This window comes from Elgaria multicarinata, chromosome 6 (genome assembly GCF_023053635.1).
Source record: "Elgaria multicarinata webbii isolate HBS135686 ecotype San Diego chromosome 6, rElgMul1.1.pri, whole genome shotgun sequence".
Lineage (NCBI taxonomy): Eukaryota > Metazoa > Chordata > Lepidosauria > Squamata > Anguidae > Elgaria > Elgaria multicarinata.
The window spans coordinates 7,058,104-7,085,504 of record NC_086176.1 but is presented as its reverse complement, the minus strand read 5'-3'; the positions used below and the strand labels follow the sequence as shown (position 1 = coordinate 7,085,504).

At 41.8% G+C, this 27,401-nt stretch overlaps 1 protein-coding gene across 1 annotated transcript in view; it reads left to right on the top strand.

Annotated features, from left to right (window-relative positions):
- Window positions 1-27,401, top strand: part of SPAG17 (sperm associated antigen 17) — a 125,630-nt gene that overhangs the window by 18,597 nt on the left and 79,632 nt on the right. Inside the window, exons 4-16 of the mRNA XM_063128923.1 lie at window positions 1,871-2,002; window positions 3,858-4,071; window positions 4,866-5,060; window positions 7,658-7,839; window positions 10,097-10,243; window positions 11,448-11,526; window positions 12,435-12,526; window positions 14,145-14,282; window positions 14,365-14,475; window positions 16,532-16,682; window positions 17,424-17,654; window positions 19,062-19,114; window positions 25,827-25,928. Of these exons, the coding sequence (XP_062984993.1) occupies window positions 1,871-2,002; window positions 3,858-4,071; window positions 4,866-5,060; window positions 7,658-7,839; window positions 10,097-10,243; window positions 11,448-11,526; window positions 12,435-12,526; window positions 14,145-14,282; window positions 14,365-14,475; window positions 16,532-16,682; window positions 17,424-17,654; window positions 19,062-19,114; window positions 25,827-25,928 (1,827 nt within the window). The remainder of the gene's footprint in view (window positions 1-1,870; window positions 2,003-3,857; window positions 4,072-4,865; window positions 5,061-7,657; window positions 7,840-10,096; window positions 10,244-11,447; window positions 11,527-12,434; window positions 12,527-14,144; window positions 14,283-14,364; window positions 14,476-16,531; window positions 16,683-17,423; window positions 17,655-19,061; window positions 19,115-25,826; window positions 25,929-27,401) is intronic.

Genomic DNA, 27,401 nt, shown 5'->3' with positions numbered 1-27,401 from the left:
ACTCCACACTTCAGCGACAGAGGGTTCAAAAGCGCTTTTATTGATTAATCAAGGTCTGGTCTCTAGAAAGCGAGCAGTCAGACAGAGAAGCAAGGAATTCGGTAAAGCATTTGTAGCCTGCAAAGGGCAGTGCCTAGTAACAGCATGAACCAATCAGAACGTAACACTGGGGCATAACGGTCTTTCTAATCTTAGCTAAACAACTCCATTGCTCAACTGTAAACTAACCTTAGTGCTGGAGCCAGAGGCTCTTGTTTTTGGTAGATAAGACAGACACAAGGAGACACCCTTGGAGACACCCTTGGGTACATGGCGCATTGCTTGCTACATAATGGCTGCTTCATAGTTTCCTTTTTAAAATAGAGTCACTTATGCTAACAAATGAACATATTTCTGCACACTTGTATTTGTCAAGAGTGAAGACTTGCATGCTTGGCCATAAAGCCTGGAGTGCTTCCAGCTTCAGGCAAGATACAGACATGAAGTGTGAACATCCATTGTTCATGTCTTAGAAAGCAAAACTGATACCATATGCAGTCAAATGTCATTTCTCCAAAGGTGTGAGGGAATGAGAAGTTGTGGAACTGTGGAGCAATATCTCTTTCATCCCATACTATAAGTAGGTCCAGTTTGGTTAAAAACAAAATTAAGGAAATGTTATATAGCGAGTCTTGATGAACATTGTAAGAGAGACAATACAAATGCAAGATCTCTCTCCTCAGAAGAATTCTCGCGAAGGTATTTTTAAAAAAGGTATTAAAAAGAATGTATTCTTTTTAAGTGGTTTTGCAATTTAAGAGAAAGGTCCCAGTTGTTAGTAAGCTGTATGAAATTTGGTGGAAAGAAGCTGTAAACACACACACATAAAACAGCTTGTCAGTGCCACGTATTCATACGGCTGTCATCGCGGAAAGAAAATCCAATAATCTCATTCCACCCCAATTAGGCTACATACCAGAAGAATCACTATGGACAAGAAAGCGGGATATTAGAATGGAAATAGGATGGAAACTCCAGCACCCAAACGTATTTCTGAAACTGCCGTATCTGTGCGCTCTGCAAATATAAAGAATAGCAAGCTCCCCATTGGCTCTGTTGGGGCATTGGGATAAGGGACCACAGCCACAGCACCCCTGTACATGCCATCTCTACTTAGATCTGAAGAGATATTCTAAGTACATTTGGCTAAATACACTTAGAAGCCTCCTCGTGACTAAGGACACTGAGGCTTCTACGTCCATTCCGTGGAATGCACTTAGACTCTCTCTTCAAGCCTTCCTGTAGAACCTGAAAAGGTCAGAATGGAGGCAGTAGGCATAGGGGCATTGTGGATGGAGCTTGCACGTGTCCACCATTTCCTACTTCAAGTCCATATGTATTCTGTCTCAACACCTGAATAAGGCTATTGTTGACTTACTATCTACGCATTGCTACTTTAAATAGCCATGTTATAGCAATGCCACTGTCTGGTACATTCAGTGTGCGTAGCTCCGTCAGTTGTATATGAGCTGATCAATTCCCGTTGGAGTCTATCTAGAGCATCTTACCAATATGCTAATCCCCAACATGATCACAGTGTGTAAGTTTTTGATTCTTGTGTAAGCAATAAATCAACTTTTGGAGGAATAGAATGTGTGGGACAAATCTGCTAAGACACTCTACAGACAGGGTTAAAGAATTCCTTTCACAAGCATTGTCTCAGATCATGCCTATGCACACGTATGCATCTGGAGAGGAAGGTGGTTAACATAGAACACAAGCACCCCTGTTAGGAACTGGGGACACACTGCCAGTGTTGATGTAATGTATTGAAACTTGTCCTGAAACTGATACTTAAACTGTTGTCGTTGTCAACTTTTTATCTTTTAAGGTGATAGAGGTGGCAAAAAACATTATGGATACTGGGGAACCACTTCCTATTACTCTAATTGGAAAATTAATTAAATATGAGATGCTTCGAATCAAACAGAAGGATATACAGAGAAGGGCTGCTGAAAAGAAGGTATTGTAGGCTGCAATCCTATATACTCTTGCCTGAGACTAAGTTTTAAACATTTATGGAATTGTGTTGTTAGTCAAATATAAGACGAAATACCATTTGCATCAGAAGCATATTTCCTGGAATAATTTTTCTGTTGGTCATATAGAAATTTACAGGCTGATTATATTCTTTTTGCCTCAGTAGAAATATCTACATCTGTGTGGTATAGATTTAATACTGTGGCATGATGATGATGATGATGATGATGATGATGATGATATTTAATTATTTAGAGCTGAAGTATTATTCCCCCTCCCAAACACTCTACCGCTGAAGCAGGAAGGGTCATGTAGCCCTTTTAAAAATCAAAGCAAGTGTCAAGTATTAACAAGCCACAGCATTTGGAGAGGAATCATAGTTTAGTGGTAGGATACATGGCTTGTATGTCCCAGGTTCCATCCTCATCATCTCTGATACCAAAGCTGGGGAAAATATCTGTCTGAGACCTTGGACAGCTTCTGCCAGTCAGAACAAGCAATATTGGGCAAGAGGAAGCAGTGGCCTGACTCCGTACATGACAGCTCCATTTACCTCTTCCAGTGCCACAGCAACGTCTGCGCTGATTAAATAAAAATTAAAAATGGGGGTGGGGGTGCACGTACACTACTGTTAAAGGTACCCTTGGACTTGTTTAAAACTTGGCCATTCTTCCTTCAATTTTGTACCAAAATTTCTTAGACTGAAAATTAAAACATGCATCTTATTAGTCAAAATCTGTATTTTGAGGTTTGTACTAGTTTGTAATAGAAAACACTGTTTAATATTTGACCTTATATAAAATATATAATTGTGGGAGTGGGAGGAGAATCCTGAAAGTTTGAAAGGGAAAAAATTGTCAGAAGCTGTGGATGCTGGCTTGTGATGCAGCTGACTACTGTCCGTACAATGCTGTCTCCTCTGATCTTTATACTGTTTCCAACAGCCTCAGTGTTCCTTAGGCTTTGAGCTTCTTCCCAGTACCTGTTTCCCTCGAATTATCCCTACAGCACTAAGCTGTTAGTGTTGTTGTTGTTGTTGTTGCTACCGGGCGGCAAGATCCTTTGCATATCAGGAAATGGGTTTAAGGGGGGAAATGAAAAAAAAATTATAAAAATCAACGGATGACCCAATCTGATTCAAATTTGGTATGCTTAAAGCTCCCCTTAATATCTATTACTGTGCCAATTTTGAAGTCTTTACCTTTAAAGCTTACGCAGATGTAAGCATTTGTTTAATTTTTCTTCAAATCCTGCTCCTGCGCCCCAGTGGCCGCTCTGATGATATGCTCGAAAACTAGTATCAAAATACGACGGGTCTTTTGCTTTTATAGCACAATTAAAGCTGGATGCATGGGAGTACTTCGCAATAAAAGCAGATTATAAGCTGGAAAACTTCGGAGTCCTTTGCACGCAATTCGCAGTGATTGCACAGTATAACGCTGGTGTGATAAAGCTCTTTGTCTACAGATGGAAGGTTCACCTTCCATTACAATCAAGCAGCTGAGCTAATAGCCATGGAGGCTATTGGCTTACTTTGAGCTAGTAATAAGAGAGATTTCAAAAAATGCATTTATTTTAGTTCTATTTTCTTTCATTGTGTGTTCTTGATTTTTGAGCTAAAATTGTCAAGGTCTCATCACCCACCCACCCCGGTAAATCTCCATGTACTTTTAAAGTATTACATCATTAATTTCTCTGTAACTATAGGAAGACCTTGAAAAGATTATCCAAAGATGGCTTTGACTGCAAAAAATACATACATACATGCACCATAGCAACTAATCCCCTCCCCCCATAGCCTACATAAGATATGCAATGACATTTCTCTAATTTGGTAGGTTACTGAGGACCGGGAAAAGGAGAAAGAAGAAAAGGGGAAAGGAAAAGGGAAGCCTGCCAGCAAGAAGGAAAAGCCGGCCAGCGCCAAGTCTGCTGGGAAAGGAGGGAAAGGAAAGAAGACGGCGGATTCACCCAATGTGTCAACAAGCGCCATTAAAAAAGACACCAAACTTAAACGACGTGGAGAAGATGATGATCTTGATAAATACATTGGTGTGTAAAATACAACTTAGTGGTATACTCCTCAAAAATGTTGTCGCTCTTCTACCAGTTCACGATTTCAGATTGAATTATATTGGGCCATTCCACACATTCAGTCAAACCCAAATTTATGGGTTTGCTGCAACCGATGACTCCACGAGGAGTGCAAACATATAAAATCTCCAAATTATATGTGACATGTAATAAATTAAAATGCAGTAAACATAAAATATATCCAGTAGAATTTTAAGATACTTTTAGTATGCTTTTAGGATGGTTTTTTAACAGTGTATACTATGTTTTTAATCAGTATTTTATGCTTGCTGTTGTTTCCTGCCTCGATCCAATCTGAGAGGCGGGTAAGAAATGAATTATGATGATGATGATGACAGTAAATGTTATTAAACCAAGCACTTTTATCTTTGCATATCTGTTTCATATGACTAGAACCCCTATTCTAATATTATATTTGTAGACATAGGTCCTGTTGATCTTCAACATGCAAGAAAACATGTTCAAGATTGCAAGATAGGTTAAATTTTCTATTGAAGCTTTAACTAACTCTACTTCTATTCACTGGGGAGTTGTAGTGATGACCGCTCCAAATTCAATACGCTTCTAGGAGTATAGAGACAAATCCTGTAACAAGGGGTTTTTCTTATGATCTGAGCTAATGAAAGTGTAGAACTAAGGGGAAAAGTATACTCATTCCTCCTAAAATGTATAGGGCAACTAAAATTTCCTATTCAAATGACTTTTCAAATACTTCAATAAAATCAGTGGGCCCTATATGATGTTTTGAACAGATGACGAACCCGATGATGGTGCTCAGTATTATTTCATCATTTGTGGTTTTTACTACCCTCAACTTCTGCCTGTGCTATCCGATCTTGGGATCAATGTTGGATGTGTCATTAAGATTTTATCTGACAACTACGAGCCACTCCAGACTTACCTGGAAGCAGTTGCTCTACAGGAAGAACCACTTCTTCCAGCAGAAGGTGAGTTGATGAATAATAAAATGCATGAACATTTACTAGTATTGCTATTTTTTTCTTTTTATATAAGCTTTTGTTTCAGCATACTTAGAACATTGTATTAGTTTCAAGAAGAAATCCATAGTTCCTACTGATATTTTTATAGACTTGAAACTATGTCTTATTTCTGAGCTCAGTTAGTCCACTTGTAGATGACTGAGAACAGAAATTAGCAGGAGTAGTGAACCCAGGTATGAACCATGCAGAAAAATACTGGGAAGTCAAAATTGTCACTCCTATAACCCCACCACTAAACCACCACCCCAACTCTAATTATTCATAGTTAGCAAGTCTTTAGAGCCTTGTATCTTCCAAACCTGCACACATGCTAATGGGAAAGCTCAAACGTGCACACATGCTATTCAGAGGGCAGGTATTAAAGGATGGAATTGGGTATATTCAAGTAGGGGGAAGCAGGTGACCAGCCATCTACATGGCCTCAGATGTACAATTGCACTGGCATGCTGTGGGATTTCATGGGCTACAGCCGTGATCTGACAGCAGTAGCAACTGTTGTATCTTCCTGCTTAGTAGTTCCAATGAGAAAGATTATTCTAAGTTACTGCTATGGTCCAGGATCTCCCAAGGCACAGTTGCAGCAGCAGTAACAACTACCAAACATCAGGTAAGGAATAAGTGCAAAGGAGGACAATGGAAAATAACGAGAGAGAGAGAGAAGCAGGAGGGGTATCCTTTGTGTTTATGGAGGGGTGGGCCAATATAAGAGAAAGAGAAGAAGAGCATTAGAGATGGTGAGAGAACTGGAGAGCAGGGAAGATCCTTCTTCTACTCATAGGTTGGTAAGACAGAAAAGGGTTTCTTTACTCTCTCTCTCTCTCTCTGTGTGTGTGTGTGTGTGTGTGTGTGTGTGTGTGTTTGAGAGAGTGAGAAGGGGGAAGAGAAGTGGCCAGTGAAGAAGGAGAGCAGAAGTAGAGAATTTCCATTTGCCCAGCCCCCTCACCAATCCTCTGTGTGTGGAGGGGAGAGAGAGAAGGCGGGGTGGGGAGGGATGTTGGTAGAGGGGAATTGTAAAGGGAGGAAGTTGATCTGTCCCATCCACTCCAATAACTCTGGTGCAAGTGTGTGTGTAATCCATATGTTGGGCCAAAGTCACAGGTTGGGGATACTATTGGTGTACCGTCCAACAATACTATTGGATTCCATGGCTGAGGTGGTCTCAGATGTGGTTCTCTTGTTTCTGGGAGATTCAGCATTCAAGCTGAGGCTGCCTTAATAGGACCAGGGGGGCATGATTCTCATTTTCCCACTCAGTGGCAGCATCATTAGCAACTTTCTCCTTGCTCTCATCCTACCAGGTAATGAGCTTTGTGTTATATTATGTTGCCAATAAATAAATAAAAGAAGACTAGCTGTACCCAGTGTAACATACGCCGTTGTAGCATATCTTAAAGTTTATTAATTAAATATCATCGCGGGGGCGCGGGCTGCTTGGAGGCTGCCAATACAGCACCGTCTGGCAACCTGGGGGAGCAGGGAGGTTGTGGGGAGGGGGAGCAGGTTTCCCCCTCTCCCCGGGGTTTCTGTCAGCCTTGGGCCCACCCGCCCAGCTCGCATGAGATTAGGCTGGTGCCTCAGCTCACAGCAGGCGAGCGGCCTCCCATCCGGCCATGCCTCGCTCATGCTCTGGACTGTGGCGCTGCCCCCTTCGTGGGGGGGGGAGCGAAGAGGCAGAAAGGGGGGTAGGATTACCTTGGAAAGCCCGGAGGAGTCGGGCAAGGGGTTTAGCAACCTGTATCAGCTGATGTTACACGTTACTGTTGCTTAGCAACCTGTATCAGCTGATGCCAGACGGAAACATACCTAAGCGTTTTATATATATAGATGATACTTGTTTTAGATGGTTCTCATCCAATTTCCAATTATAGACTTGCTTAGATCTGCCAAATATCATTACTTTTTACTTTAGTCTTACTGTAAATAACAGAAAATTCCCTCAATAATCTTCATATTCTGATATGGGTACATAAAAATCAGAATAGTATCATCCATGTAAAGCAAGATTGTGATATTATGTCGTACCTACATTGTTTAGAAATAAATTAAAAAGAAGAGGTGCAAGTAATCATCTTTGCCTTAAATCTTTTATAACTGGTACAAAGTTAGGTAATTATCCTTCACAGCCTTTTCTAATTCTTTGAGGGCCACATGTAATAGATTAATAGTTCTTTTTTTTGCTGTAAGAAAGTTTTGCTCTTTAAATTTAAGGTTTAAGTTTAAGAAAGTTTTGCTCTTTAAAATATAGTTGTACTGCAAAGGCCACTGGGATATGTGCCAGGCACAGGTGGGAGGACCAAGAGGAAGGCAAACTGAGGAGCGTCTGATCATTTGTTGGCAGCAGCATGCGTTAGCGAGGGATTAAACAAGCCACCATGGTTTGTTTTCAGGGTGGTTGAACATCTTATGTGGACTCACCCAGTGACATGTAATACAGTGATCTGATCTTGGTCTTTACTTTCTGCCATAGTATTATGGGAGTATGGTTCATATTTGCCATGGGCATACAAAGATGCTAAAATGATCTCATGCTGGTGCAATTCTAGTTGTAGAAGCTGAAAACAAGAAGAAGGAAAAAGCAGTTAAAGACCTGGAAAACTTCTGGAAATACTTGGAACCAATTCTGAACAGTGGGAAGCCAGGATCAAAACTTTTTCAGATTGCTAGACTCCTTCACCTAGTCCATGAGTCTACCTTTCCTGCTGACTGGAGTAACAGTGACATGATGGTTAGTAGTCTCTTCTTTTACAAGAAGCACCTGTGTTAGGTAAGGGACAACAGTGCATTGTTTGGTATTTGATTATAATCCTAGAGTGCAGGAGATGCTAATTTGAGGTCTGAGAACCAGTCAGATTTAGCATAGTTCCACTCCACCCCAAGTTTAGTTCGTATCTCTAGGGTCTAGTTTATTAGCTGAAAGGCAATGGAGGGAAGCTTGGTTAAATTTCATCTAATAGTGAAATAGTGATCTACATCACCCAGGTGATGTAGCACTTTAAATGGAGATTTGTCTTGCAAGGTGGCAGTTGGATGGCTGAGAGTCGGGACGGGCGAATCAGCAAAACATGAGTTTTGCCAAAGGTGTCTGAATTCCATTTTGAAGCTCGTTCTGCTTGTGTTAGTTCTTTTCCCCGCATGAAAATCTGTGCATCATTTTGTGTGTCTTTTTCCAAACATATGCATCAATTATGTGCATCTCTGAAATGTACGCATTCTTCTCCCACTGATTAAAGTGAATTTGTGTGCATTTTCCAAAAGTATGCATTTTTGGTGCACATTTTAAATGTATGCATGCTGTCAGACACATTTCTTTTGGTCTGCAAACTATGTTGCAAACTCAGAAATCTATGGACTTCGACTGCAGATTGCATCTGAGTCCATGTTTGGTCTGGAGGGTGCGAACTGAATAAATGTTGATGAAAAATGAACTGAAACAAATTTCTTATACATCCCTAGCTGAGAGGAATAGAATTCCTGAATTCTCCTGCTCCTGATTTGGTTTCCAAAATCCAGTGAGCTTTCTCGAACCATAGAGCTAGGGGCATAATAAAACTGAGTTGCTCACAGCCTGAGCATATGCCTTAATGATGTCAACAGTGGCTTGAACATTGTATGCATCCTGGTCCTAGGTCTCTACCTCTTCTCTCCTTTGTTTTATGCTTACAAGGCAGAACGGGTTTTTGTTCCACATGGTAAATGTGCATTCCTTTTCCCTAGTGGGTTGGACGTTAGAGCATGCCATTGTATTTGTGTAGGGCTGTAATTTAATAGGAAGAGGAGTTTAAATTCTTGTTCCTGGGAAGCTTTTAACTGATTTGGATCAGTGTGGTATATAACTGACACAATACAATATGGTTATATATTGTAATCCTGATTGCAAGAGACCGTGGATATATTTTATTAAAAAGTGTAGTGTAAACCATGATGATAAATAAATTATAACTATAAAACTGTTTCCCATGTCAGCAGCATCTCAGTATGCTTAAATAGCTATTCTGACCAGGGAGTTGGCCATTCTGCCTGCCCCCACCATGGCATGCTGCCAAGTTCCATGATCAAACATCCTAATCATTCACACACACACCCCGTGGAGTTAGGAGGCAGATGATATCTTATGGGTGGGTGGGAGTGGTTTGGCTCAGGGTACACGGGTTGATGGCCCCTAATGCAGATTGTAATCTCTTTAAATCAAATCAATTAAGCTTGGAGATCATATGACATACACTGCACATGATGAACCACTCAATGTGAGCATGACATCAGGGGACATAACAGTGTCATGTAAGGATGGTTGTGGCCTCTGACAAGAGAACACATTGCAGATTTAGATAGCCAGAGTTTGTTATCCAAGTGAAACATTTTTTTAAAAATCCTACAAGGAAAGACTGGGGAAAACTGGATAGACATTTACAGCCAGAGATGTTCCAATAGTGTGGAACAGGGAGGGGATACCAATCACGTACAAAAAATGTGCAATTTTAATTCCCAAAGGTGTGGAATTGCAACACAGGCATGCTTCCTTTGCGAAACAGAAATCTTACATGCAGAAATCCCTACAATGGATGATGGTGCAGGGGGAGGCATTCACTTCAGCTGTCACTGATTTTGGAATTCTGGCCTTTGGTGACAGACACACGCTATTTAATATGGCAGTCTTTTTCAAACTGGTGCCCTAGAGATGTTTGGGCCTCAACTCCCATCAGCCTCAGCTAGCATGGTCCCTAGCCAGGAATGCTAGGAGATGTAGACCAAAACATCTGGAGGGCACCAGGTTGAGGAAGGTAGCAATATGAAGAACAAATGGAAGGGATTTATTAAAGCATAGAAACTTCTTTGTTTCATGCAGCTCTCCCGTTACGAAAATCTTTTGGGGGCTCATAATATTAAAATGCGTTAAAACAGAGTAGGACAAGATCTTGTTCCCTTCGCTTAGAAGCTTACTGAGTTTGTATCTGGTTTTTATACTTCTCTCTTCCTTTGTGTAGCTTGAATTTGGAACTGACCTCTTTGAAAGTGTGGCATGTTTAATGTATGACTGCCTGGATTGGAAAAGGCAGCATCAACACTACTTGAAATCCACCAGATTTATTAATGTTCCTGTAGTGGAAAAGAAGAGCAAGCTAGCAACTGAGGTTAGAGACGATCTTCATGTCAGACAGCAGTAAACATGATTTTGTAAATCTGTATAAGGAAGCACCTCTCTGCCTAAATTTTCAGCATTTTGTAGACAGTTAAGTGGCAATACCGTGACCAGGAACATACATCTTGGGACTTGGTGATGAATGAACTAGTCTTGGGCAAGTTGTTTGTTCTCTGATTGACTAGGCAATCCTATGATCCCACTATACCAGCAGGCCACTTACAGTCAACATAAATTAGTTGGTATCCTATACCTTCCCCAGCCATGAAGGATAGGTGAAAAACCACTCCCAAAAACAAAGAATGGACAAATGCTGCCAGCCTCATCCCTAGCAACACCACTGACTCTCACCACTCATAGCGTGGCATAGAATCATAGAATCACAGAATAGCAGAGTTGGAAGGGGCCTACAAGGCCATCGAGTCCAACCCCCTGCTCAATGCAGGAATCCACCCTAAAGCATCCCTGACAGATGGTTGTCCAGCTGCCTCTTGAAGGCCTCTAGTGTGGGAGAGCCCACCACCTTCCTAGGGAATGGGTTCCATTGTCATACTGCTCTAACAGTCATGCTGAAGGCATCACCACGAGATACATCCACAGATGGAGCCCATCTATTCACAACATTTCCCCATGGCATCTTCCCACCCCACGTATACAGCCCACCAGGCATGACTGTCGTCTTCTATATTTGCAACCATCACACAGTAAGGCCCACTGACAGTGTCCAGGAATCAACACACACAAGAGTTTGAATCGCCTTATCTCTTCCACAAAGCAAAATATTTCTTTGGTAGTTCCTTGTGTGGAACATCTGTGCATTCACACAGCCCACCTGCTCTCCCCTCTTTGGTGTCATACTCAGGTTTGATGCTGGGTTCTGAAGGTAATCATTTGCAACTTTCTTGCAATTACGAGTCTGCAATCTTGGTCTCAAGGAACTGATGGAATAAGTGGTACCCACTAGGGTCATGTGCACTGGGACAGTGGGGGAAGGGTGCCCACCAAAAATTCCTGAGCTATAGAATCAAGGCTCCACGCAGGCGCAGAGCTCATATGTGTGATGCATAGATGACCACTTGAAGAACTACAGTTACAGGTAGCAACCTGTCTTTTCCAATATATCAGCAATTCCTGGGTTGAAGATTAGGATCTAAGACAGTTCTATTGTTGTTTTTTACAGTGTTTTGTTTCATTAGGTACAGCTGACTGCTCCAACTACTCCTTCAAGGAAAAAACAAGTGGCAGAAGAGCCTGTTGCACCAGTTTTAACAACAGGTATGGGTGAAGTATCTTATTTATTTATATATTTAATTTATGCACCGCCCCATAGCCAAAGCTCTCTGGGCGGTTTACAAAAGTTAAAAACAGTGAACGTTAAAAAGTATACAAAATTTAAAACCATAAAAAAATATAAAAACAACAGTATAAAAGTTTTTTTCATAAACATTGCCAGTGGAAAGAGCTATTATTTTTCACTATTCTGGGAAAACAGACAAATACACGTGTAAACTTTCTGCTGATAGCAGCAAGAGGAGTTCTAGATGTGTGTGTGTTTTTTGGCTCAAACCGCCACCCAGAGCCTGAGAATCTAGATAGCACAACTGGATACCGTCTGAGGCAATTCTTTCCTATTTGCACTGCATCAAGACACAGGCTGGATGTCAAAGACTGGCTATTTATTTTGTTATGTGCAACATTGGGGGAAAGAATGTTAGCACTGAGTACATGATAACATGCACATGACACACACATAAGGTTGTGTTCGAATGCACTCCCAAAGTATCAAATAGCCATCCCTGTGGTTTACCCACAGTGCAATATTGGGCCTATTCAGACAATAGGTTAGGCCGCTAATGCTTTTGCAGCAAATGTAACCTGATGCTAAATCCTAACCTTTATGTGAAACTGAAACATCTCCCGTCCACACGTTTTACTTCAAGCAAGTCAGCAAACTGTCCTGTTAGACCGCTCAGCCTGTCTTGCCCAGGTAGGCTTTGCCGAGGCCCAGGTTTTTCCCACACAAAAAACATAAACATGAGGTTTATGTTTTCTGCCCAAATGTAGAAATGCATATGTACTTACTGACATTGCATTTATCAGTATATCTATTTCACCCTATGGTTTGAGCAAGTTATTTATGGTTTTATTTATTTTTTAAGGAATATGTTACTTTTTGATTACAGATGTGGACATGAGGTTTTACAATGATCTCTTAAGCCCAATCCCTGATGAAGTTATTTCTGTTGCCTTAATAATGAATTGCATGCTGCAACAGGTAAGTGCACTTTTCATTTTATTCAAGAATAGTAATGATAAAAAAACCAAAAACATTTCGTTGCAGCTAAAGGTCCTATAATTGTCATGCATGAGGCGGTTACCTTGGGGAGAGGTAACATTGCATTACTGAGATGTGGGTGGATGAGCTGAGAGGAGGGGACCTTTCTCAGCTGTATCTTCCTGAGTTCTTAGAGCACAGGTTTGTGGGGAGGCAGGATTGCTGGGGCCTATAGTGATTTCCTCTCCAGGGCTCCTGTCTTGGAGGACTCCAGTTTCAAGTGTTTGTACCATAATGCAAATGGAGGTCATACTGCGATCGTCCGAATGCACCCATGGTCTCTTAAGAATGTACACATCCCAGAGTTCCTAAGTTCATGCTGGCTTTTTTAATGCACTTGCAGAAATCAGTTGGTTCTAGGAGATGGAACAAACACTCTCTAACAGGTACATTGATTCCAGTAAGAAAGGGAGGGAGCCATTTCTGCTGTTAAATTTATAGGCCCCAGAAAATATGTGAATACATAGGCTGAATTACAAGTTTTTTAATAAAAAAATCTTTGAGAATTCTAGTAAATTACTAGAGTTCTAAAATATTTCTTATCAAAATATTTCCTGAAATAATAACCTCTACTTCATATCACAATTGTTTAATGTTTGAATAAATATATGCTAAAGTGCCTCTGTGTGAATTCCTAACATCTAAATGGTGTGGGATATCTTACTAATTGTGGTATTTCTTCCTTTCTTTTTCCATTGAGTTTCTCACTTTCAATTTTGTGTTTGCATGATCAGAGAGTTGGAGGCATAGCCTTATGAAAACATAATCAAATTCAATTAAGAAAGACTTTCAGTTTAACATGGTGACCCTGATCATATGTAATGGTGGTGCCTGGTGGCAAATCATGGGTTAATTAACCTATGAATTGCAAGGATGCACATTGAGCCCAAGCCACACATGAGCTTTTGCTGTTTCAATTGACACCACTCTAATGCTGCATTCAAGGGTTATTTCTGTGATGTCTGGACAGTGGCACTTGGGTTGTTCATGGTTTAAATTACTCCAAGTTAACAAAGAATAAACCATGGGTTTATTAACCCTCCAATACCTCCAAGTATAAGTGTTCGGACATCACGGAAACAACTGGCAAATGCAGCATTTGGGGATTGTTAATGAAAACAGGAAGTGGCTTGGCTTTGACATGTATCCTTGCAATTCATTACTTGATTAACCCACAATTTGCTGCTGGACACAGTTGTTACATCCAAATAGGGCCATTGAGTTAAGGGTTTTCCATATTCACTCTAGCTCCAAAATGCAGGGAAATTGTGGCTGTTAAGGGCCCATGCTCTTAACAGACACATTATTTAAGCAATCTGGATAAGGTATGGTATGGTATCCTATGCTGTGGCTAGTTCTAGCTTCACTGCTACCTTGGAGCTGGATGATGATGATGATGATGATGATGATGATGATGATGATCTAAAAGCATCCTAAAAGCATCCTGGGTGTCAGTGTCTTAGGTCCTAGATTTATCTGTTCTCGCACATTTCTTCATAAAACGTGCATTTACCCTTGAGCAATGGCAGTGTGAAATCCATGTGCTTTATTGTGGTAGGTTGTTGCATCAGAAGAGAACTTAACACCACCAAGTCTGGTGGTTCCAGAGCCACGTGAAGATGGGCTTGATCATACCATTGCAAGTCACATTGTTTCGATCCTGCCTTCTCTTGCCCTTCCTGAAACTGAAAAAAGGGTTTGTATCGCCTAGTATTATTATATTTCTTCAATAAGCAAATCTTTATTATTTTAAATATATGTTTCTTTTTATTTAACAGAATCTGTTCAATTCCTTTTATCCTGAAAAAGAAGAAAAGATGATGGCTCTCAGATGGCCTCTTATACTGAACTATCACGATACTTTGTCTGAGAAGTTGCACTTCCTAAAGGTATGATGCCATTTGGTTTGGGTTGGTGGTTTTCATCAGCAACATTATATATAGAAATAGTGGATTTTTGAACACTGGGGGAGAAAAGCAAGTAGTATAAAATTGGCAAGAGGCAAGGCATTGCCCAGATTGCACCCAATTTCAGTCTCTCTGAAAAAGTGAAATCCATGCTAATATAAATCTAATAGCGTAATTAACTATATAATCTGGTTGCAGATCAAATTCCCCAGTTCAGGCAAAAAGCCAAATCACGGTAACACCAAGCTGACATACAAACTGATATAAATATCTTAAGATGTTTCTTGTTGCTTATTTTTATATGGAAATGACCAAGTGTATTGACCCAATTTACACATCATGGTGGCAAATCATGAATTATTTAGGCCATGATTCACAGGGATGCATGCAGCCCATGAGCTGCTTTTGGTTTCTGTTAACAACCTCCAATCAGAGGTTGTGTGATGTGCAAATCCAACCCGATGCATTCTTTAGGGGGTTAAAAAACCAGCAGTTTGCCCATGGATTTTTGTTGGGTTAACCACTGGTTAACCACCATCAGCCCATCATTTATTTATTTATTTAAGCATTTTTATCCTGCCCTTCAGCCAAAAAGGCTCTCAAGGCGGCTTACAAAAGTATTTCATTGCGAGCTCACACATCATGCCGCTAACCTCTAATCAGGCTGATTGGAAGTTGTTTACAGAAAATGGAAGAGGCTTGCACGCAGCACATTTCCCACACTTTTTAGCCCTGATGTGCGAACAATTCACTAACTGGCCCTATTAAGAACATAAGTGCCTTGCTGGATCAGACCAAGGTTCATCTAGTCCAGCACTCTGTTCACACAGTGGCCAACCAGCTGCCAACCAGGGACCAACCAAGTTGGACATGGTGCAACAGCACCCTCCCACCCATGTTCCCCAGCAACTGGTGCACACAGCCTTACTGCCTTGAATACTGGAGATAGCGCATAGCTAGTAGCCATGGATAGCCTTCCCCTCCAGGAATTTATCCTTTTAAAGCCATCCAAATTGGTAGCCATCACTACATCTTGTGGTAGTGAGTTCCTATGCGTTGTGTGAAGAAGTCCTTCCTTTTATCTGTCCTGAATCTCCCACCAGTCAGCTTCATGGAATAACCCCAGGTTCTAATATTTTGAGAGAGGGAGAAAAATGTCTCCCGGTCCGCATTCTCCATAACTTGCATAATTTTGTACACCTCTATCATGTCTCCCCTTAGCCTCCTTTTTGCCAAGCTAAACAATCCCAGTTGTTGTAACCTTCCTTCATAGGGGAGATGCTCCAGCCTCTTAATCATTTTAGTTGCCCTTTTTTGCACTTTTTCCAGCTCTATGATATCCTTTTTTAGGGGTGGTGACCAGAACTGCACACAGTATTTTAAGTGTGGTCACACCATAGATTTGTATAAGGGCAGTAGGATAGTGGCCGTTTCATTCTCCATTCCTTTTCTTAAAATGCCTAATATGGAGTTTGCCTTCTTTACAGTGGCCGCACAGTGGGTGGACATTGTTGTTGAGCTGTCCACCGCCAGCTCAGATCCCATTAGGTTATACTTAAAGTTGTGGTTTTTGTCCCACCGTGCATCATGTTGTTTGTACTGAACAAAATGTATGAAAGCTAGTTCACACAAGAGAGAAATGCATCATTTTGAAGAAAGTAGTTACCACAGACGCTGAACTGTTTCTTCAGTATTTTTGTCTAAAAGGAAATACTTATTATGTGAAATCCATGCAAGTTTACAGCCTGCTGTAAAACCTGTGCCACCACATAATCACTTAGTAGAAGATATTACAAACAGTCACAAAACCAGGATTTCAACAGCCCCACAATGATTATTTTCATAACAATACAAGCAGAGAAGCTAGCAAGCATGTATAGGATTGCAGTATGAATCATAGCTATTAAAAATATTGGTGCCCCTGGCCAAAAGTTCAAAGATCTAGTTTTCAGTTAAATGTACGTTTTCCAAAGTATTTTTATATAAGATATTTTAGATAATGCCATTGGTGAAGTTGATATTTTTCTCTTCATTTTAGGTACAAGATTGTTTGGATCCAGCAAAAGTTGAAGATGAAATGATGGACAAGTTGCCTTTGATGGATCTTCTTAAATTTCCTTTTCCACCACCAGGAAACAATACTAAACGCCTTGCCAGGATCCATGAGCTCATGCACTATTGCACCAATGGTAATACTGTTCCCTTAGGCTGCAATCCTATACCCATTCACATCAAAGTAAGTTCCATTGAACTCAGTGGGACTTACTTCGGAGTAGACATTTATTTATTTATTTAAGCATTTTTATGCCGCCATTCAGCCAAAAAAGACTCTAATGGCGGTTTACAAAAGTATTTCTTGACAGTCCCTGCCCACAGGCTTACAATCTAAAAGACATGACACAAAAGGAAAGGGGATCGGGAGGGAGGAGGAGGGGAAAGCAAATTCAGGCACTACAATCTTAGTTGCAAAAATGTATAGGATTAGGCAGTTACTAGCTTCCCTTATAGACAATTTCTGAGGGTACAAAATCATTGTTATAAGAGATTGTTATAGGATCAGAGATGGGGTAGAGTTGTTGTCCTACCTCTTTGTTTGATATATGCAAGATGACCCTTTGATCGAAATATGCACTAACCAAAAATGATAATGAGAGATTTCCTGCCAAACAAGGTTGAATCAGCCTGTGCTGCTGCTGCTCTTTTACCCAATCCATAAGATGTGGGTGTAAGCAATAATTTTTTTAAATAAATAAATATACAAACAAACGTGTAACTAATATATTATTTCTATGAGAAGTGATCAATATCCACAAGAAAGGTCCTCATAACAGAAAACACTTTGCTGATATTTTTTTCCAGAGAAGACAGTATGCCAAAAACAAATTAAATTAGAAGGAGAATTCTCTTCTTATGCCTTCATTTTCCTACAGAACACATGAACTGGGCTGAAGTAGAACGAGCCTTTAAAGTGTTTACTTTTGAAAGTCTGAGGCTGACAAAAGTAGATAACTCTGGACAACTAGAAGGCTCTGGCATTACGCTTGGTGGAGATTATGAGGTGTCTTATATCCCATGGGATAATCCAGCTAGATTTGCTAAACAACTGAGACAAAAATTAAGTGGCAAAAAGATATCGGAAGAAAATAATCTTGACAGATCAGGTAAAGGACTTTTATATGTGGTACTATAAATGAATTAAAACATTGTGTATTGATGGGTGGTGGTGAGACTAGGGGAAGTAGAAAGCAGGAAACGGATCCATGTTGAGCATTTGGGATTTTGCAAAGGGATAGAATCATAGAATAGTAGAGTTGGAAGGGGCCTACAAGGCCATTGAGTCCAGCCCCCTGCTCATTGCAGGAATCCACCCTAAAGCATCCCTGACAGATGGTTGTCCAGCTGCCTCTTGAAGGCCTCTAGTGTGGGAGAGCCCACAACCTCCCTAGGTAACTGATTCCATTGTCGTACTGCTCTAACAGTCAGGAAATTTTTCCTGATGTGTAGCCGGAATCTGGCTTCTTGTAACTTGAGCCCAATGTTCAGCCAGTAATGACATAGGGGGTAGGAATGGTGTCTGGGGAGTTAGGATTCAGACTAAGCCCACTCCTTCCCCAACCTCCAAATATCTCCCATTCTCCAGTGGAGTAGGGTTTCCTTGTTTAGGTTATTCCTCCCACTTGCTCCAGTAAGATGGGCCATTTAAATTAGCTGTGCTCTGGTCCTCTTTAATGGAAAGAATCCCTCATTCTGCCAGCTCCCAGGCACTGGGCCTTTATCAGAGCTCTGCTCCTAGAGTTCTTCTAGTGCATCAGCCCAGTGCTTTGTCCTCTTTTCCTATACTAGATTAGACAGATATGATGAAAGGAATTGGCGTTTATAGCTCAAGGGTAGCCTGCTGTAGGCATTCAAAAAGAACATGAGAAGTGGGCAGTAGGCCGTGCCCCATGCTCACCCTCACTACCCTGTACCCAGTGGGAAGGGGGGCCGGGAAGCTTCAGACCTTTACCTAGAATCCCTTTTCAGACCTTTCCACTGAACTGATGCTCCGAGGGTGGGGGATGTTAGGGTGGGGTTGGCACAGGCAGCCTCTTTTCTCTTTACGGGTTCATTTTGAACTACTACTAGGGCAGTAATGCTGCGCTCCACACTAGGTGAAGAGCTTCCGTTCTTCTCGGACGACGAGCCCGTGAGTCAGGCTACTGTAAGGAGAGGGATCTCCCTTGGGCAACATGATTTTGAAGGGCAAAGTCCTCCTGATGCAGGGACTGAGCTCTCAACCAGGCTGGCAGTGACCTTGGCAGAGAAGGAAGGTCCCGGTCTGCCAAACAACCCTTCTGCTTAACCTACATGCTGGTGTAAAACCTTCATGTAGACCTGGCTAAATACACAGTGCCAAGAGAAAGGGAAAAGGCAATACTCTGAGTATGTGTAGAGACTATTCTAAAAGGTGAGACAGGATGGAGGATGTTCTACCAGCATCCACAACCAAAGCAAGTAATGTAGTCAGATAACAATACTTAAAGTACCTGAATTTTTAAAGCCTTTTAAAAAATGTGTCTATTTTCCAGATTACATTGCTGATAGTCATGAAGGTGGTCTGAGCAGTTCTCTTGAAAATAATGTAAGAAATACTGTGATCAGAAAGAAATATGCATTATAATGTGATGTGAAGCAGTCTATATATCTGAATTACCATTGCTGGTCATTCCCTGTGTGTTTTCAGTTTTAAAAATTACAGTACAATAGATGAACCTCTTAATTAGTTCAAAACCTGCTCTCTTGAGGATTCTTTCCTATATGCTAGGGGAAATAACATAGGATCTCCCCATTCCAAACTATTATACTTTGAAATAAAACGATCTAATTTTTAATGGGAATTGTCGTTTCCCCCCTCTACATTCTCACCCGTTATCATTTGGGATGCTGGAGAAATCCGCAGCAGGCTCCCGTGGCTCCCCCTTACCTGGGTATCCCCCAGATCTTGCACGGGGCGGTCTTCCGGCTTTAAAAAAGGCAAGATGGGCTCATGGCACCTGCCATTAGTTTATTTTGGGGAAATTACAGCTGTAAAGAACTTACTTCTACGTAAATTGCAGCTATAAGAGCTTTAAGTAATTTCCCCTAGATTAGGAAAAAGGGGAGCAACACAGAATTTAGGGATGGGCAAACCCCCCAAGTCTGGTCGGGGGAGGGGGGGCTGATGCAGGGAAATCTGAGTCACGGCTGCCATTAGCATATCTTGCTTCTTTTAAGTTGGAAAAACGTATCATGAAACCCGAAGGGTGCACCAGGGCTGTGGGGAAATCTGGTGAGCACCAAGACGCCTGGATTTTCTACTGGTGGTCCCCACCCCCTCAGATGAGACGTTGGGAGGAGTCGCCCATCCTTAGTTATTATTCTGTGTTGCTACCCTTTTTTCTAAGCTGTGCAGCTCAATACATTGTGACCTTCATTCATAGGGGAGTGGTTTCAGCCCCTTGATCATTGTAGTTGTCCTTTTCTGTACATTTCCCAGCTATACAGTACATAGTATGGTACACAGAATGGTACACAATATTCCAAATGTGGTTGCACCATAGATTTGAATAAAGGCAGAATTATATGATTTTAATTCTTTTCTAATTATTCCCAACATAGAATTTGCATTTTTCACAGCATCTGGACACTAGATCAACATTTTATTAGAATATCCACCACAACCACAAGGTCTCTAACTTGGTCAGTCGCTCTCGGGGTTCAGATGATCGTTGAGGGAAAGAAGCCATCATGGCATGTGCCTGTTGTTTGCATAATTACACGCACTGCAGAGCAGGTTGACATGCCATGTGAACCCTGGCGCATGGCATGGTGGGGGTGGCCACCCTACAACCCACAATGTGCAGTCGGGACTGTAGGATGGCTACAAAGCCCCCTCCCCCCCCCCTGCCATTTGCTGGGTTCGCATGATACGCCAACCTGCACTGCAGCGTGGGTAAATACATAAACAACAAATGCCCGACAGATACAGGGATGGGTGGAGAAGCCTCAATGGCTTCTTTCCCCCCTGTGATTGTCTGAGTATCCCCATTGCTAGAACAGATCCCATCAGTGTATCCTATGACTACTAAGTTTGCTTAGGAGTCTTTGGCAGGGGACTTTGTCAAAATCTTTTTATTTTATTTATTTATTTATTTATTAAATTTATATACCGCCCCATAGCTGAAGCTCTCTGGACAGTTTTAAAGTCCAAGGATTAGATCCTGTCAGGATGAGGCCCGCCCCCCCTGGTTTGGTCTCAGATTCTGAGTTGGACCTGGTGACTGAAGTAAAAGCCAGGGAGTGGGGGATGAAATTCTCCAACACTCTCCAGGAGTCAGGGAGGAAACTTCCCAGGAGCTTAGCGAACAGGAGGTCCAGGCTCAGTGATTGTCTCCCTCTCCCCACCCCCCGACCCCAGGAACTCCATCTTTGTCATGGAGGAAGCATCAGAATTGACAGATCCCAGACTCTGTTACAGGGTGAAGCGGGCAGAGGTGGGAGGCGGTCTGCCATACTAGCTGCACAACGGAGGTTAAATCATGAGAACATTCCCTGAAGGAGGAATCTGTGAAAAAGCCTGCCAGGCACAGTGGGAAACCATCCTTTTAGTTGATCACAGAATCATAGAATAGCAGAGCCTACAAGGCCATCGAGTCCAACGCCCTGCTCAATGCCCTGCTCCACCCTAAAGCATCCCTGACAAATGGTTGTCCAGCTGCCTCTTGAAGGCCTCTAGTGTGGGAGAGCCCACAACCTCCATAGGTAACTGATTCCATTGTCGCACTGCTCTAACAGTCAGGAAGTTTTTTCCTGATGTCCAGCTGGAATCTGGCTTCCTTTAACTTGAGCCTGTTATTCCGTGTCCTGCACTCTGGGAGGATTGAGAAGAGATAGGTAACTAAGCCTTGCTTAGATGAGAGCTCCTAGCATTCACACTTCCTTCAGGTGTGAAGAGATATTTTTTACTGAATAAAGGTTTTGTGGATTGCACAGTGAATCTCTTCATTGTCTCACATTTTGGTAGGAGGGCTTGGAAACACAACAGATCTGATGGGACCCTTGGCATGGGACCCCTTCCAGAAATGAGTTTTTCCACTCGTTTTTGGGTTTGCCCCGAGAAGTGTTATCATGCTCACCAGCAGAAGGGGCTGTGCCCCACCGCCAGCAGGCCTCGGGAGCTTGTGCAAGGGCCCCATTAGATTCAACTCTAAGTTAACAATGTCTACTGGATTACCCCTGCCCACATTTTTATTGACACTTCCAGAGAACTCTAAAAGATTAGTCAGACAGGACTTACCCTTGCAGAAGCCTTATTAATCCTTTTTCAGCAGGTCTTGTCCTTCTCCTTGTGCTTGATCATCTTATCTTTAATAGGCATTAAGTTAACTGGCCCGTAATTTCCCGGCTCCTCCCCTCCGCTCAGTCCTTTTTTATGTATATATTAAAAATGGTATTACATTGGCCACTGTCCAGTCCTGGTATAGAGGCTGATCTTAAGGACATGTTGCATATTTTTGGTACAACGTCAGCATTTTCACATTTGAGTTCATGTAGGAACTCTTGTATGGATACCATCAAGGCCCAGTGATTTATTTGTTTCCAATTTTTCCATTAGGTCATCACTATTTGCCTCAGTTCTTCAGACTCTGCCCAGCACCTTCTGAAGTGAAGACAAATATAAAGAATTCATCCTCTGCAATTTCCTTCTTTAGTACCGTATTTTCCAGCGTATAAGACGACTTTTTAACCCAGGAAAATCTTCTCAAAAGTTGGGGGTCGTCTTATACGCCGGGTGCCATCTTATAGGGCGGGTGCTGTAACTTCCAAACTTACTGTTTGGGTTCTGAGGGTGTCGGGGGTTGAGGCAGGCAAAGGGAGCGCGAGCTCTTGAGTTCTGTGTGTGTGTGTGTGTGTGTGTGTGTGTGTGTGTGTGTGTGCGCACGCGTGTGTGTGTGTGTGAGAGAGAGAGAAAGCGAGCGAGCGAGAGAGCGCAAGGGAGGGAAGGAAGGAGGAGAGCGAGGGGGGCGAGCAACTCCTGACGGAGGTCTATGTTCTGTGTGTGTGTGTGCGCGCGCTTGTGTGTGAGATCTGAGAGGCAGAGAAGGAGGTAATAGGATTGAAATCAAATCTGATGTTTTTTTAATTTTTATTTGCTGTACGTTGGAAGAGGGGTAGTCTTATACGGCGAGTATATCCCTGGAAAAGTTGGGGGTTGTCTTATACGCCCAGTCGTCTTATACGCCGGAAAATACGGTACTTTTTAATTCCACTGTCATCCAACAATCCAGTCAGCCTCCTATCTGGTTTCCTGCTTCTGATATATTTAAATAATGTTTCATTATTGACCTTAATACTATTGGTGTTAGGCTCCTCAGGATCCTTTCTTGCATCCCTTATTGTCTGCTGTCATTTCATTTGTAGATGTTTGTGGGGTTTTCTCTCTCTCTCTCTCTCTCTCTCTCTCTCTCTCTCTCTCTCTTTCTTCATTTGGGCAAAATTTCCATTTTTCATAGGAAACGTTCCCCCTCCCGCCATAATAGCTTCCCTTGACACTGGTGATCTCTTTGACTCTGTGCTACTTTTTTTGACATGAAGTTTACATTCTAGCTGTTGTTGGAACTTTGAGAAATCTCCAAACATTTTTGGAGAAATTTGACCCTCTTAACTATAGAGAGCTTCGGCTATTGGGCGGTATAGAAATGCAATGAATTAATAAAATAAATATAAATACTTTTGTACCAGTTCTCTCATTTTACCAAAGTTTCCTCTTTTAAAGTCAAATGGACTTCCACTTACATATTAATGAAATGTGATCGCACTGTGTTCAGTGTTTCCAATCATATCTCACACAATGTCCTGGGCTTCAGCATTTAGGATTACTTTCATGGTTACCTTTCCTTTGGTTCATTCTGTGACTAACTGTTCTAAGGCGTCATTTAGGGTATCAAGAAATATCACTTCTTTGTCATGACTGAGTAATTGAAGTCACCCTTTCTCCTTTGGATGCCTCCTTGATTTTGTTCTCCATAACAAGATCAGGCTGAGCATTTTGGTTGTGGGGACTCTAGCATGTCTTTGATACTAAATTACTTTGTGGGTTTGGTATTGTCACCCACAATGATTCTGTGGAAGTGTCTTCCCTTTTTAACATTTCCTCCAATATGTCCTTCTCTATCCTTGCACCACAAGCACTCTACCCTAGCACTATCTATCAGGCTATCTAGACTACTTGTGATATCTGTATTGCTTCCCTTTGGGTGCCCAAAGTTCTCATCCACAAACCTCTCTGTCTGTCAGCTTCTTCGGGCCAGCAGCCTTGACTTCAAAGAAACAAACTTGTTCTCAATTAGTCAAGAGCTCATTGAGCATACATCCACAACTTCTGTACATTAGGCAGACAGTCATACACATTACACTAGATGTAACAAACTGGATAGCTCCCAATCCCCTATGGGCTGTCTACATGGAACCGCTTTACTGCTGATCTCCCCCAAACCCCACAGCATCGCAGTTGTGAAGCGACAACCACCACGATACGAGGGCGTGATTAAACATGGAATATTCTGCCCCGAAACTTTGCAGGATTGGTTAGACGGCTGTAATGCACAGCAAATAGTGACTAATGATGGGGCTCTGGAAGTTATTTGTTTCTTCTGCTCATCTCTATAGCACTGAAAAGATGCGTCCACGCACCTACACAAGCACACCCTCTCTCAGCAGTACTCCTTCGTAGCTTCTAAGCTCTGAATCAAGAGGCTCTCCCCTCGCTAATCTGCTCATGAAGTGAAATGGAGGAGTTACTTCTGAGTAGTCATGCAAACATCCCCCTGCATGCCCCTCTCTCTCCCTGCAGTGGGAGGGGCACCCCTAAGCCTGATATTGTGAAAGAGCAGCAGCAGCAGCAATATCATCATCATCATCATCATCATCATCATCATCTCCTCAGACCCACGGCTGCTCTTACATTCTCCTTTCCTCTCCTTGCCCATGTAGATGTGGCTGTCTGAGAAAGGAGGGGCAGGAAAGGAAGAGGAGAGAGAGATATGTTTACAAAACACAGATCCTCCCTAATACTACTACTACTAATAGCAGACACTTACTGAATTGAGATCAGAAAGGGGGCAACTCATGAAAGGGCTAAACTGGTGCTTCACTTCCACAATCTTCAAAGCAACTAAATTGAGCTCTTAACTAGTAAACTTTATTTTAACCCACACATACAAGAGGTGGGCAACCTATGGCCCCCCAGATGTTTTGGCCTAAAACTCTTACGATTTCTCACCATTGGCTATGCTGGCTAGAGCTGATAAGAGTTGTAGGTCAAAACGTCTGTAGGTCCAAAACTTGCCCACCTCCTGCCCTAGATCGTAATTACTGTTCTCATGGGTCATGTCTAGTTTAGTTTTTACCTGCTATGACAATATGAGTTGAAGTTGCAAGTAGCTGCCTGTTGAATGGCTTCATCATTCTGTGTCTGCCTGAAACGTAAAATGTGTTTATTTGAATCATCATTAAAGCTTCCAAAAAGGCAAACGGTTGTGAGCTGTATTTCAAATTAGGAATGATGGTTGTGAGACAGCGTCAACTGGTGACTGCTGCAACATTGATCCGCTCAGCATACATCTCAGGCTGATCATGTGATTTGGGCTTTCATAGCGAATCTTATATTGAAAGGAGAGAGGCTTTATGAAGCAGTTTAATTTATTGCTGAAAACTGTGAAAGTATTAAGCTAATTCATCTTTAGAGGCATGACTTACCATTAGACTAACAAGGGTGTGGGAGGGAGCCTTGTTCCTGAAGCAGGAACAACTCCTTAGCGGCCAAAAATATATTTAATAATATAGTTCTTCTACAAAGGCTAAATGAACGTTGGTATCTAACTATGAGTTCATCCATTGAGATAGTCCTAGAATTCTATATGACTTCATTTTTAGAATTGTCAGCATACCCCCAACCAATTCAGCATATTGGATCCCAAGAGCACCATTTTTCTGGACGGATTCCGTGACATTGCTAGGAAGAGGCAAGTGGTTGCCTTCTCTTTGGAACTACTTTGCATAATTCCCAACCAAGCTGATAGAAGGAAAGGATTATTTGAGAGAGAATGAGAATGTATAGGACAGCATGGGTTGGATGGATATGTCAGTGTGGAAATATGTGTGGATGTCTTTTTAAAGTTGACCAATTTAAAATTAATATGGTGACTCCGAAGCAAAAATCAACACCACCGTATGGTGCCCCCTCGTATGTGACCTCCTATCTCAGACTTTTGTTAGATGTGGCTAATGTTATCTACCCTTTGGTGTTTCGTAAGATAATTTTGGATACAGAATTAGCAGCCATACAGAAGACCCAACAGCGGTGTTTGGAAGACTGGAGTTTTGCAGAACATTTCCAGGCACATCTCCTCTTCCAGGTATTTCTGAGCTTCTTATGCAATAGAGACAAAATAGTGGAAGATATTAAGCATTTCATTTCTCTCTCACTGGTTCAGATGTTCCATTTGTATTTCACTCCTGCTTTCAATCTAAATAATCTGTTTATCACCAAAGCAGGGGTCTGCCTTTTCCGTCCATCTTAGATATCACAAAAGTTACTTTTTGTAGGAAGGAATATAGGTTTCATTGACCTTTTCCCTCTTTAGTTCTTCTACTATCCCTCTTTGTATTTACTGTTGTTCCCCGCCTCAATCCAGAGGGAGAGGCAGGTAGGAATTGTTGTTGTTGTTGTTGTTGTTATTATTGATGCAGAATACATCAATAGGATATACAAGGCTTAGTAGAAAACAAGTTTTTTTAAAAAATAAACAAATCTTTGCATGGGAAAAAGGGGGTGGGGGGTTCACCTCTAATATTCAAGAGCCATTTTCCATTACAGCTCTTTTGTGATAAAATGCATTTTCACACATGATACAGTTAGCGAGTCACTGAGTCCACAAAATGCTTAATTGCACCTGATTTCTTAATTTTGTGACACAGGATAGCATACAGTTAGTTTCTCTCTTAACTTTAGATTGACAATGTAACTCTTCACGCTTTGGTTTCTATAGGCTGGATGCTTAACTGAACTTTTCCTAAACACACTCACATGGTTTCAGATACATTTCATGTCTTGCCAAACACCTAAATTGATCTAAGCACCTTTTAAACAAAGTCATGCTAGCCTTTATATCCTTTACATGAAGCTTGCCTTATAATGACTTGGTATTACTAAGCCAGACCATTGGTTCATTTAGCACAGTATTGTTTACTCTGACTGGCAGTGGTTTTGGGCAGGGTTTCAGACTAACCTTTCCTGGGCATGGATTGGATATTAGGCTTTTTGCATGCAAAGCATGTGCTGTGCTGAGTTATTGTGGTGAGTTGTGAGGAGCACAGTCTTTCCTGTTCCTGCCCATTTCAATGAATGCTTCCTTGTTTGACCAATACCTTGGAAGTGTCACAACATCCTTATCTGGGCAGCTAGAGTATCAGTGCCACCACTAGTAGCATTCGCTATCAACATTCTTGGACCTTGGCTTAGTCTTTTACCACACAGTTATTTATCTGTATCGGTAAGATAACTTAACACCTAAAGGCTGCGTTCGGACAACACAATAGTAAATGGTGGGTTAATATTGAACTCTATGGTTGATTATGGAAGGGGTATTGCCAACATGACATGATTATAACCAACCGTAGACTAAGGCAGCGTCGAGTTGACTATTAGTCAACTGTGTGTTTGATTGACACATCCCTGTCCTCTCTCCCCACCTCAGTCCTCCTGCTGGTATCCCATCAGCTATTGCAAGTTCTGCTGGCTGAACTAGAGCAGCCCCAACCACTTTGGTCACTCTTGCCAGGGGACTCTGTAGTTGGCGAAAATAACCAACTGTGTACGATGAAATAGT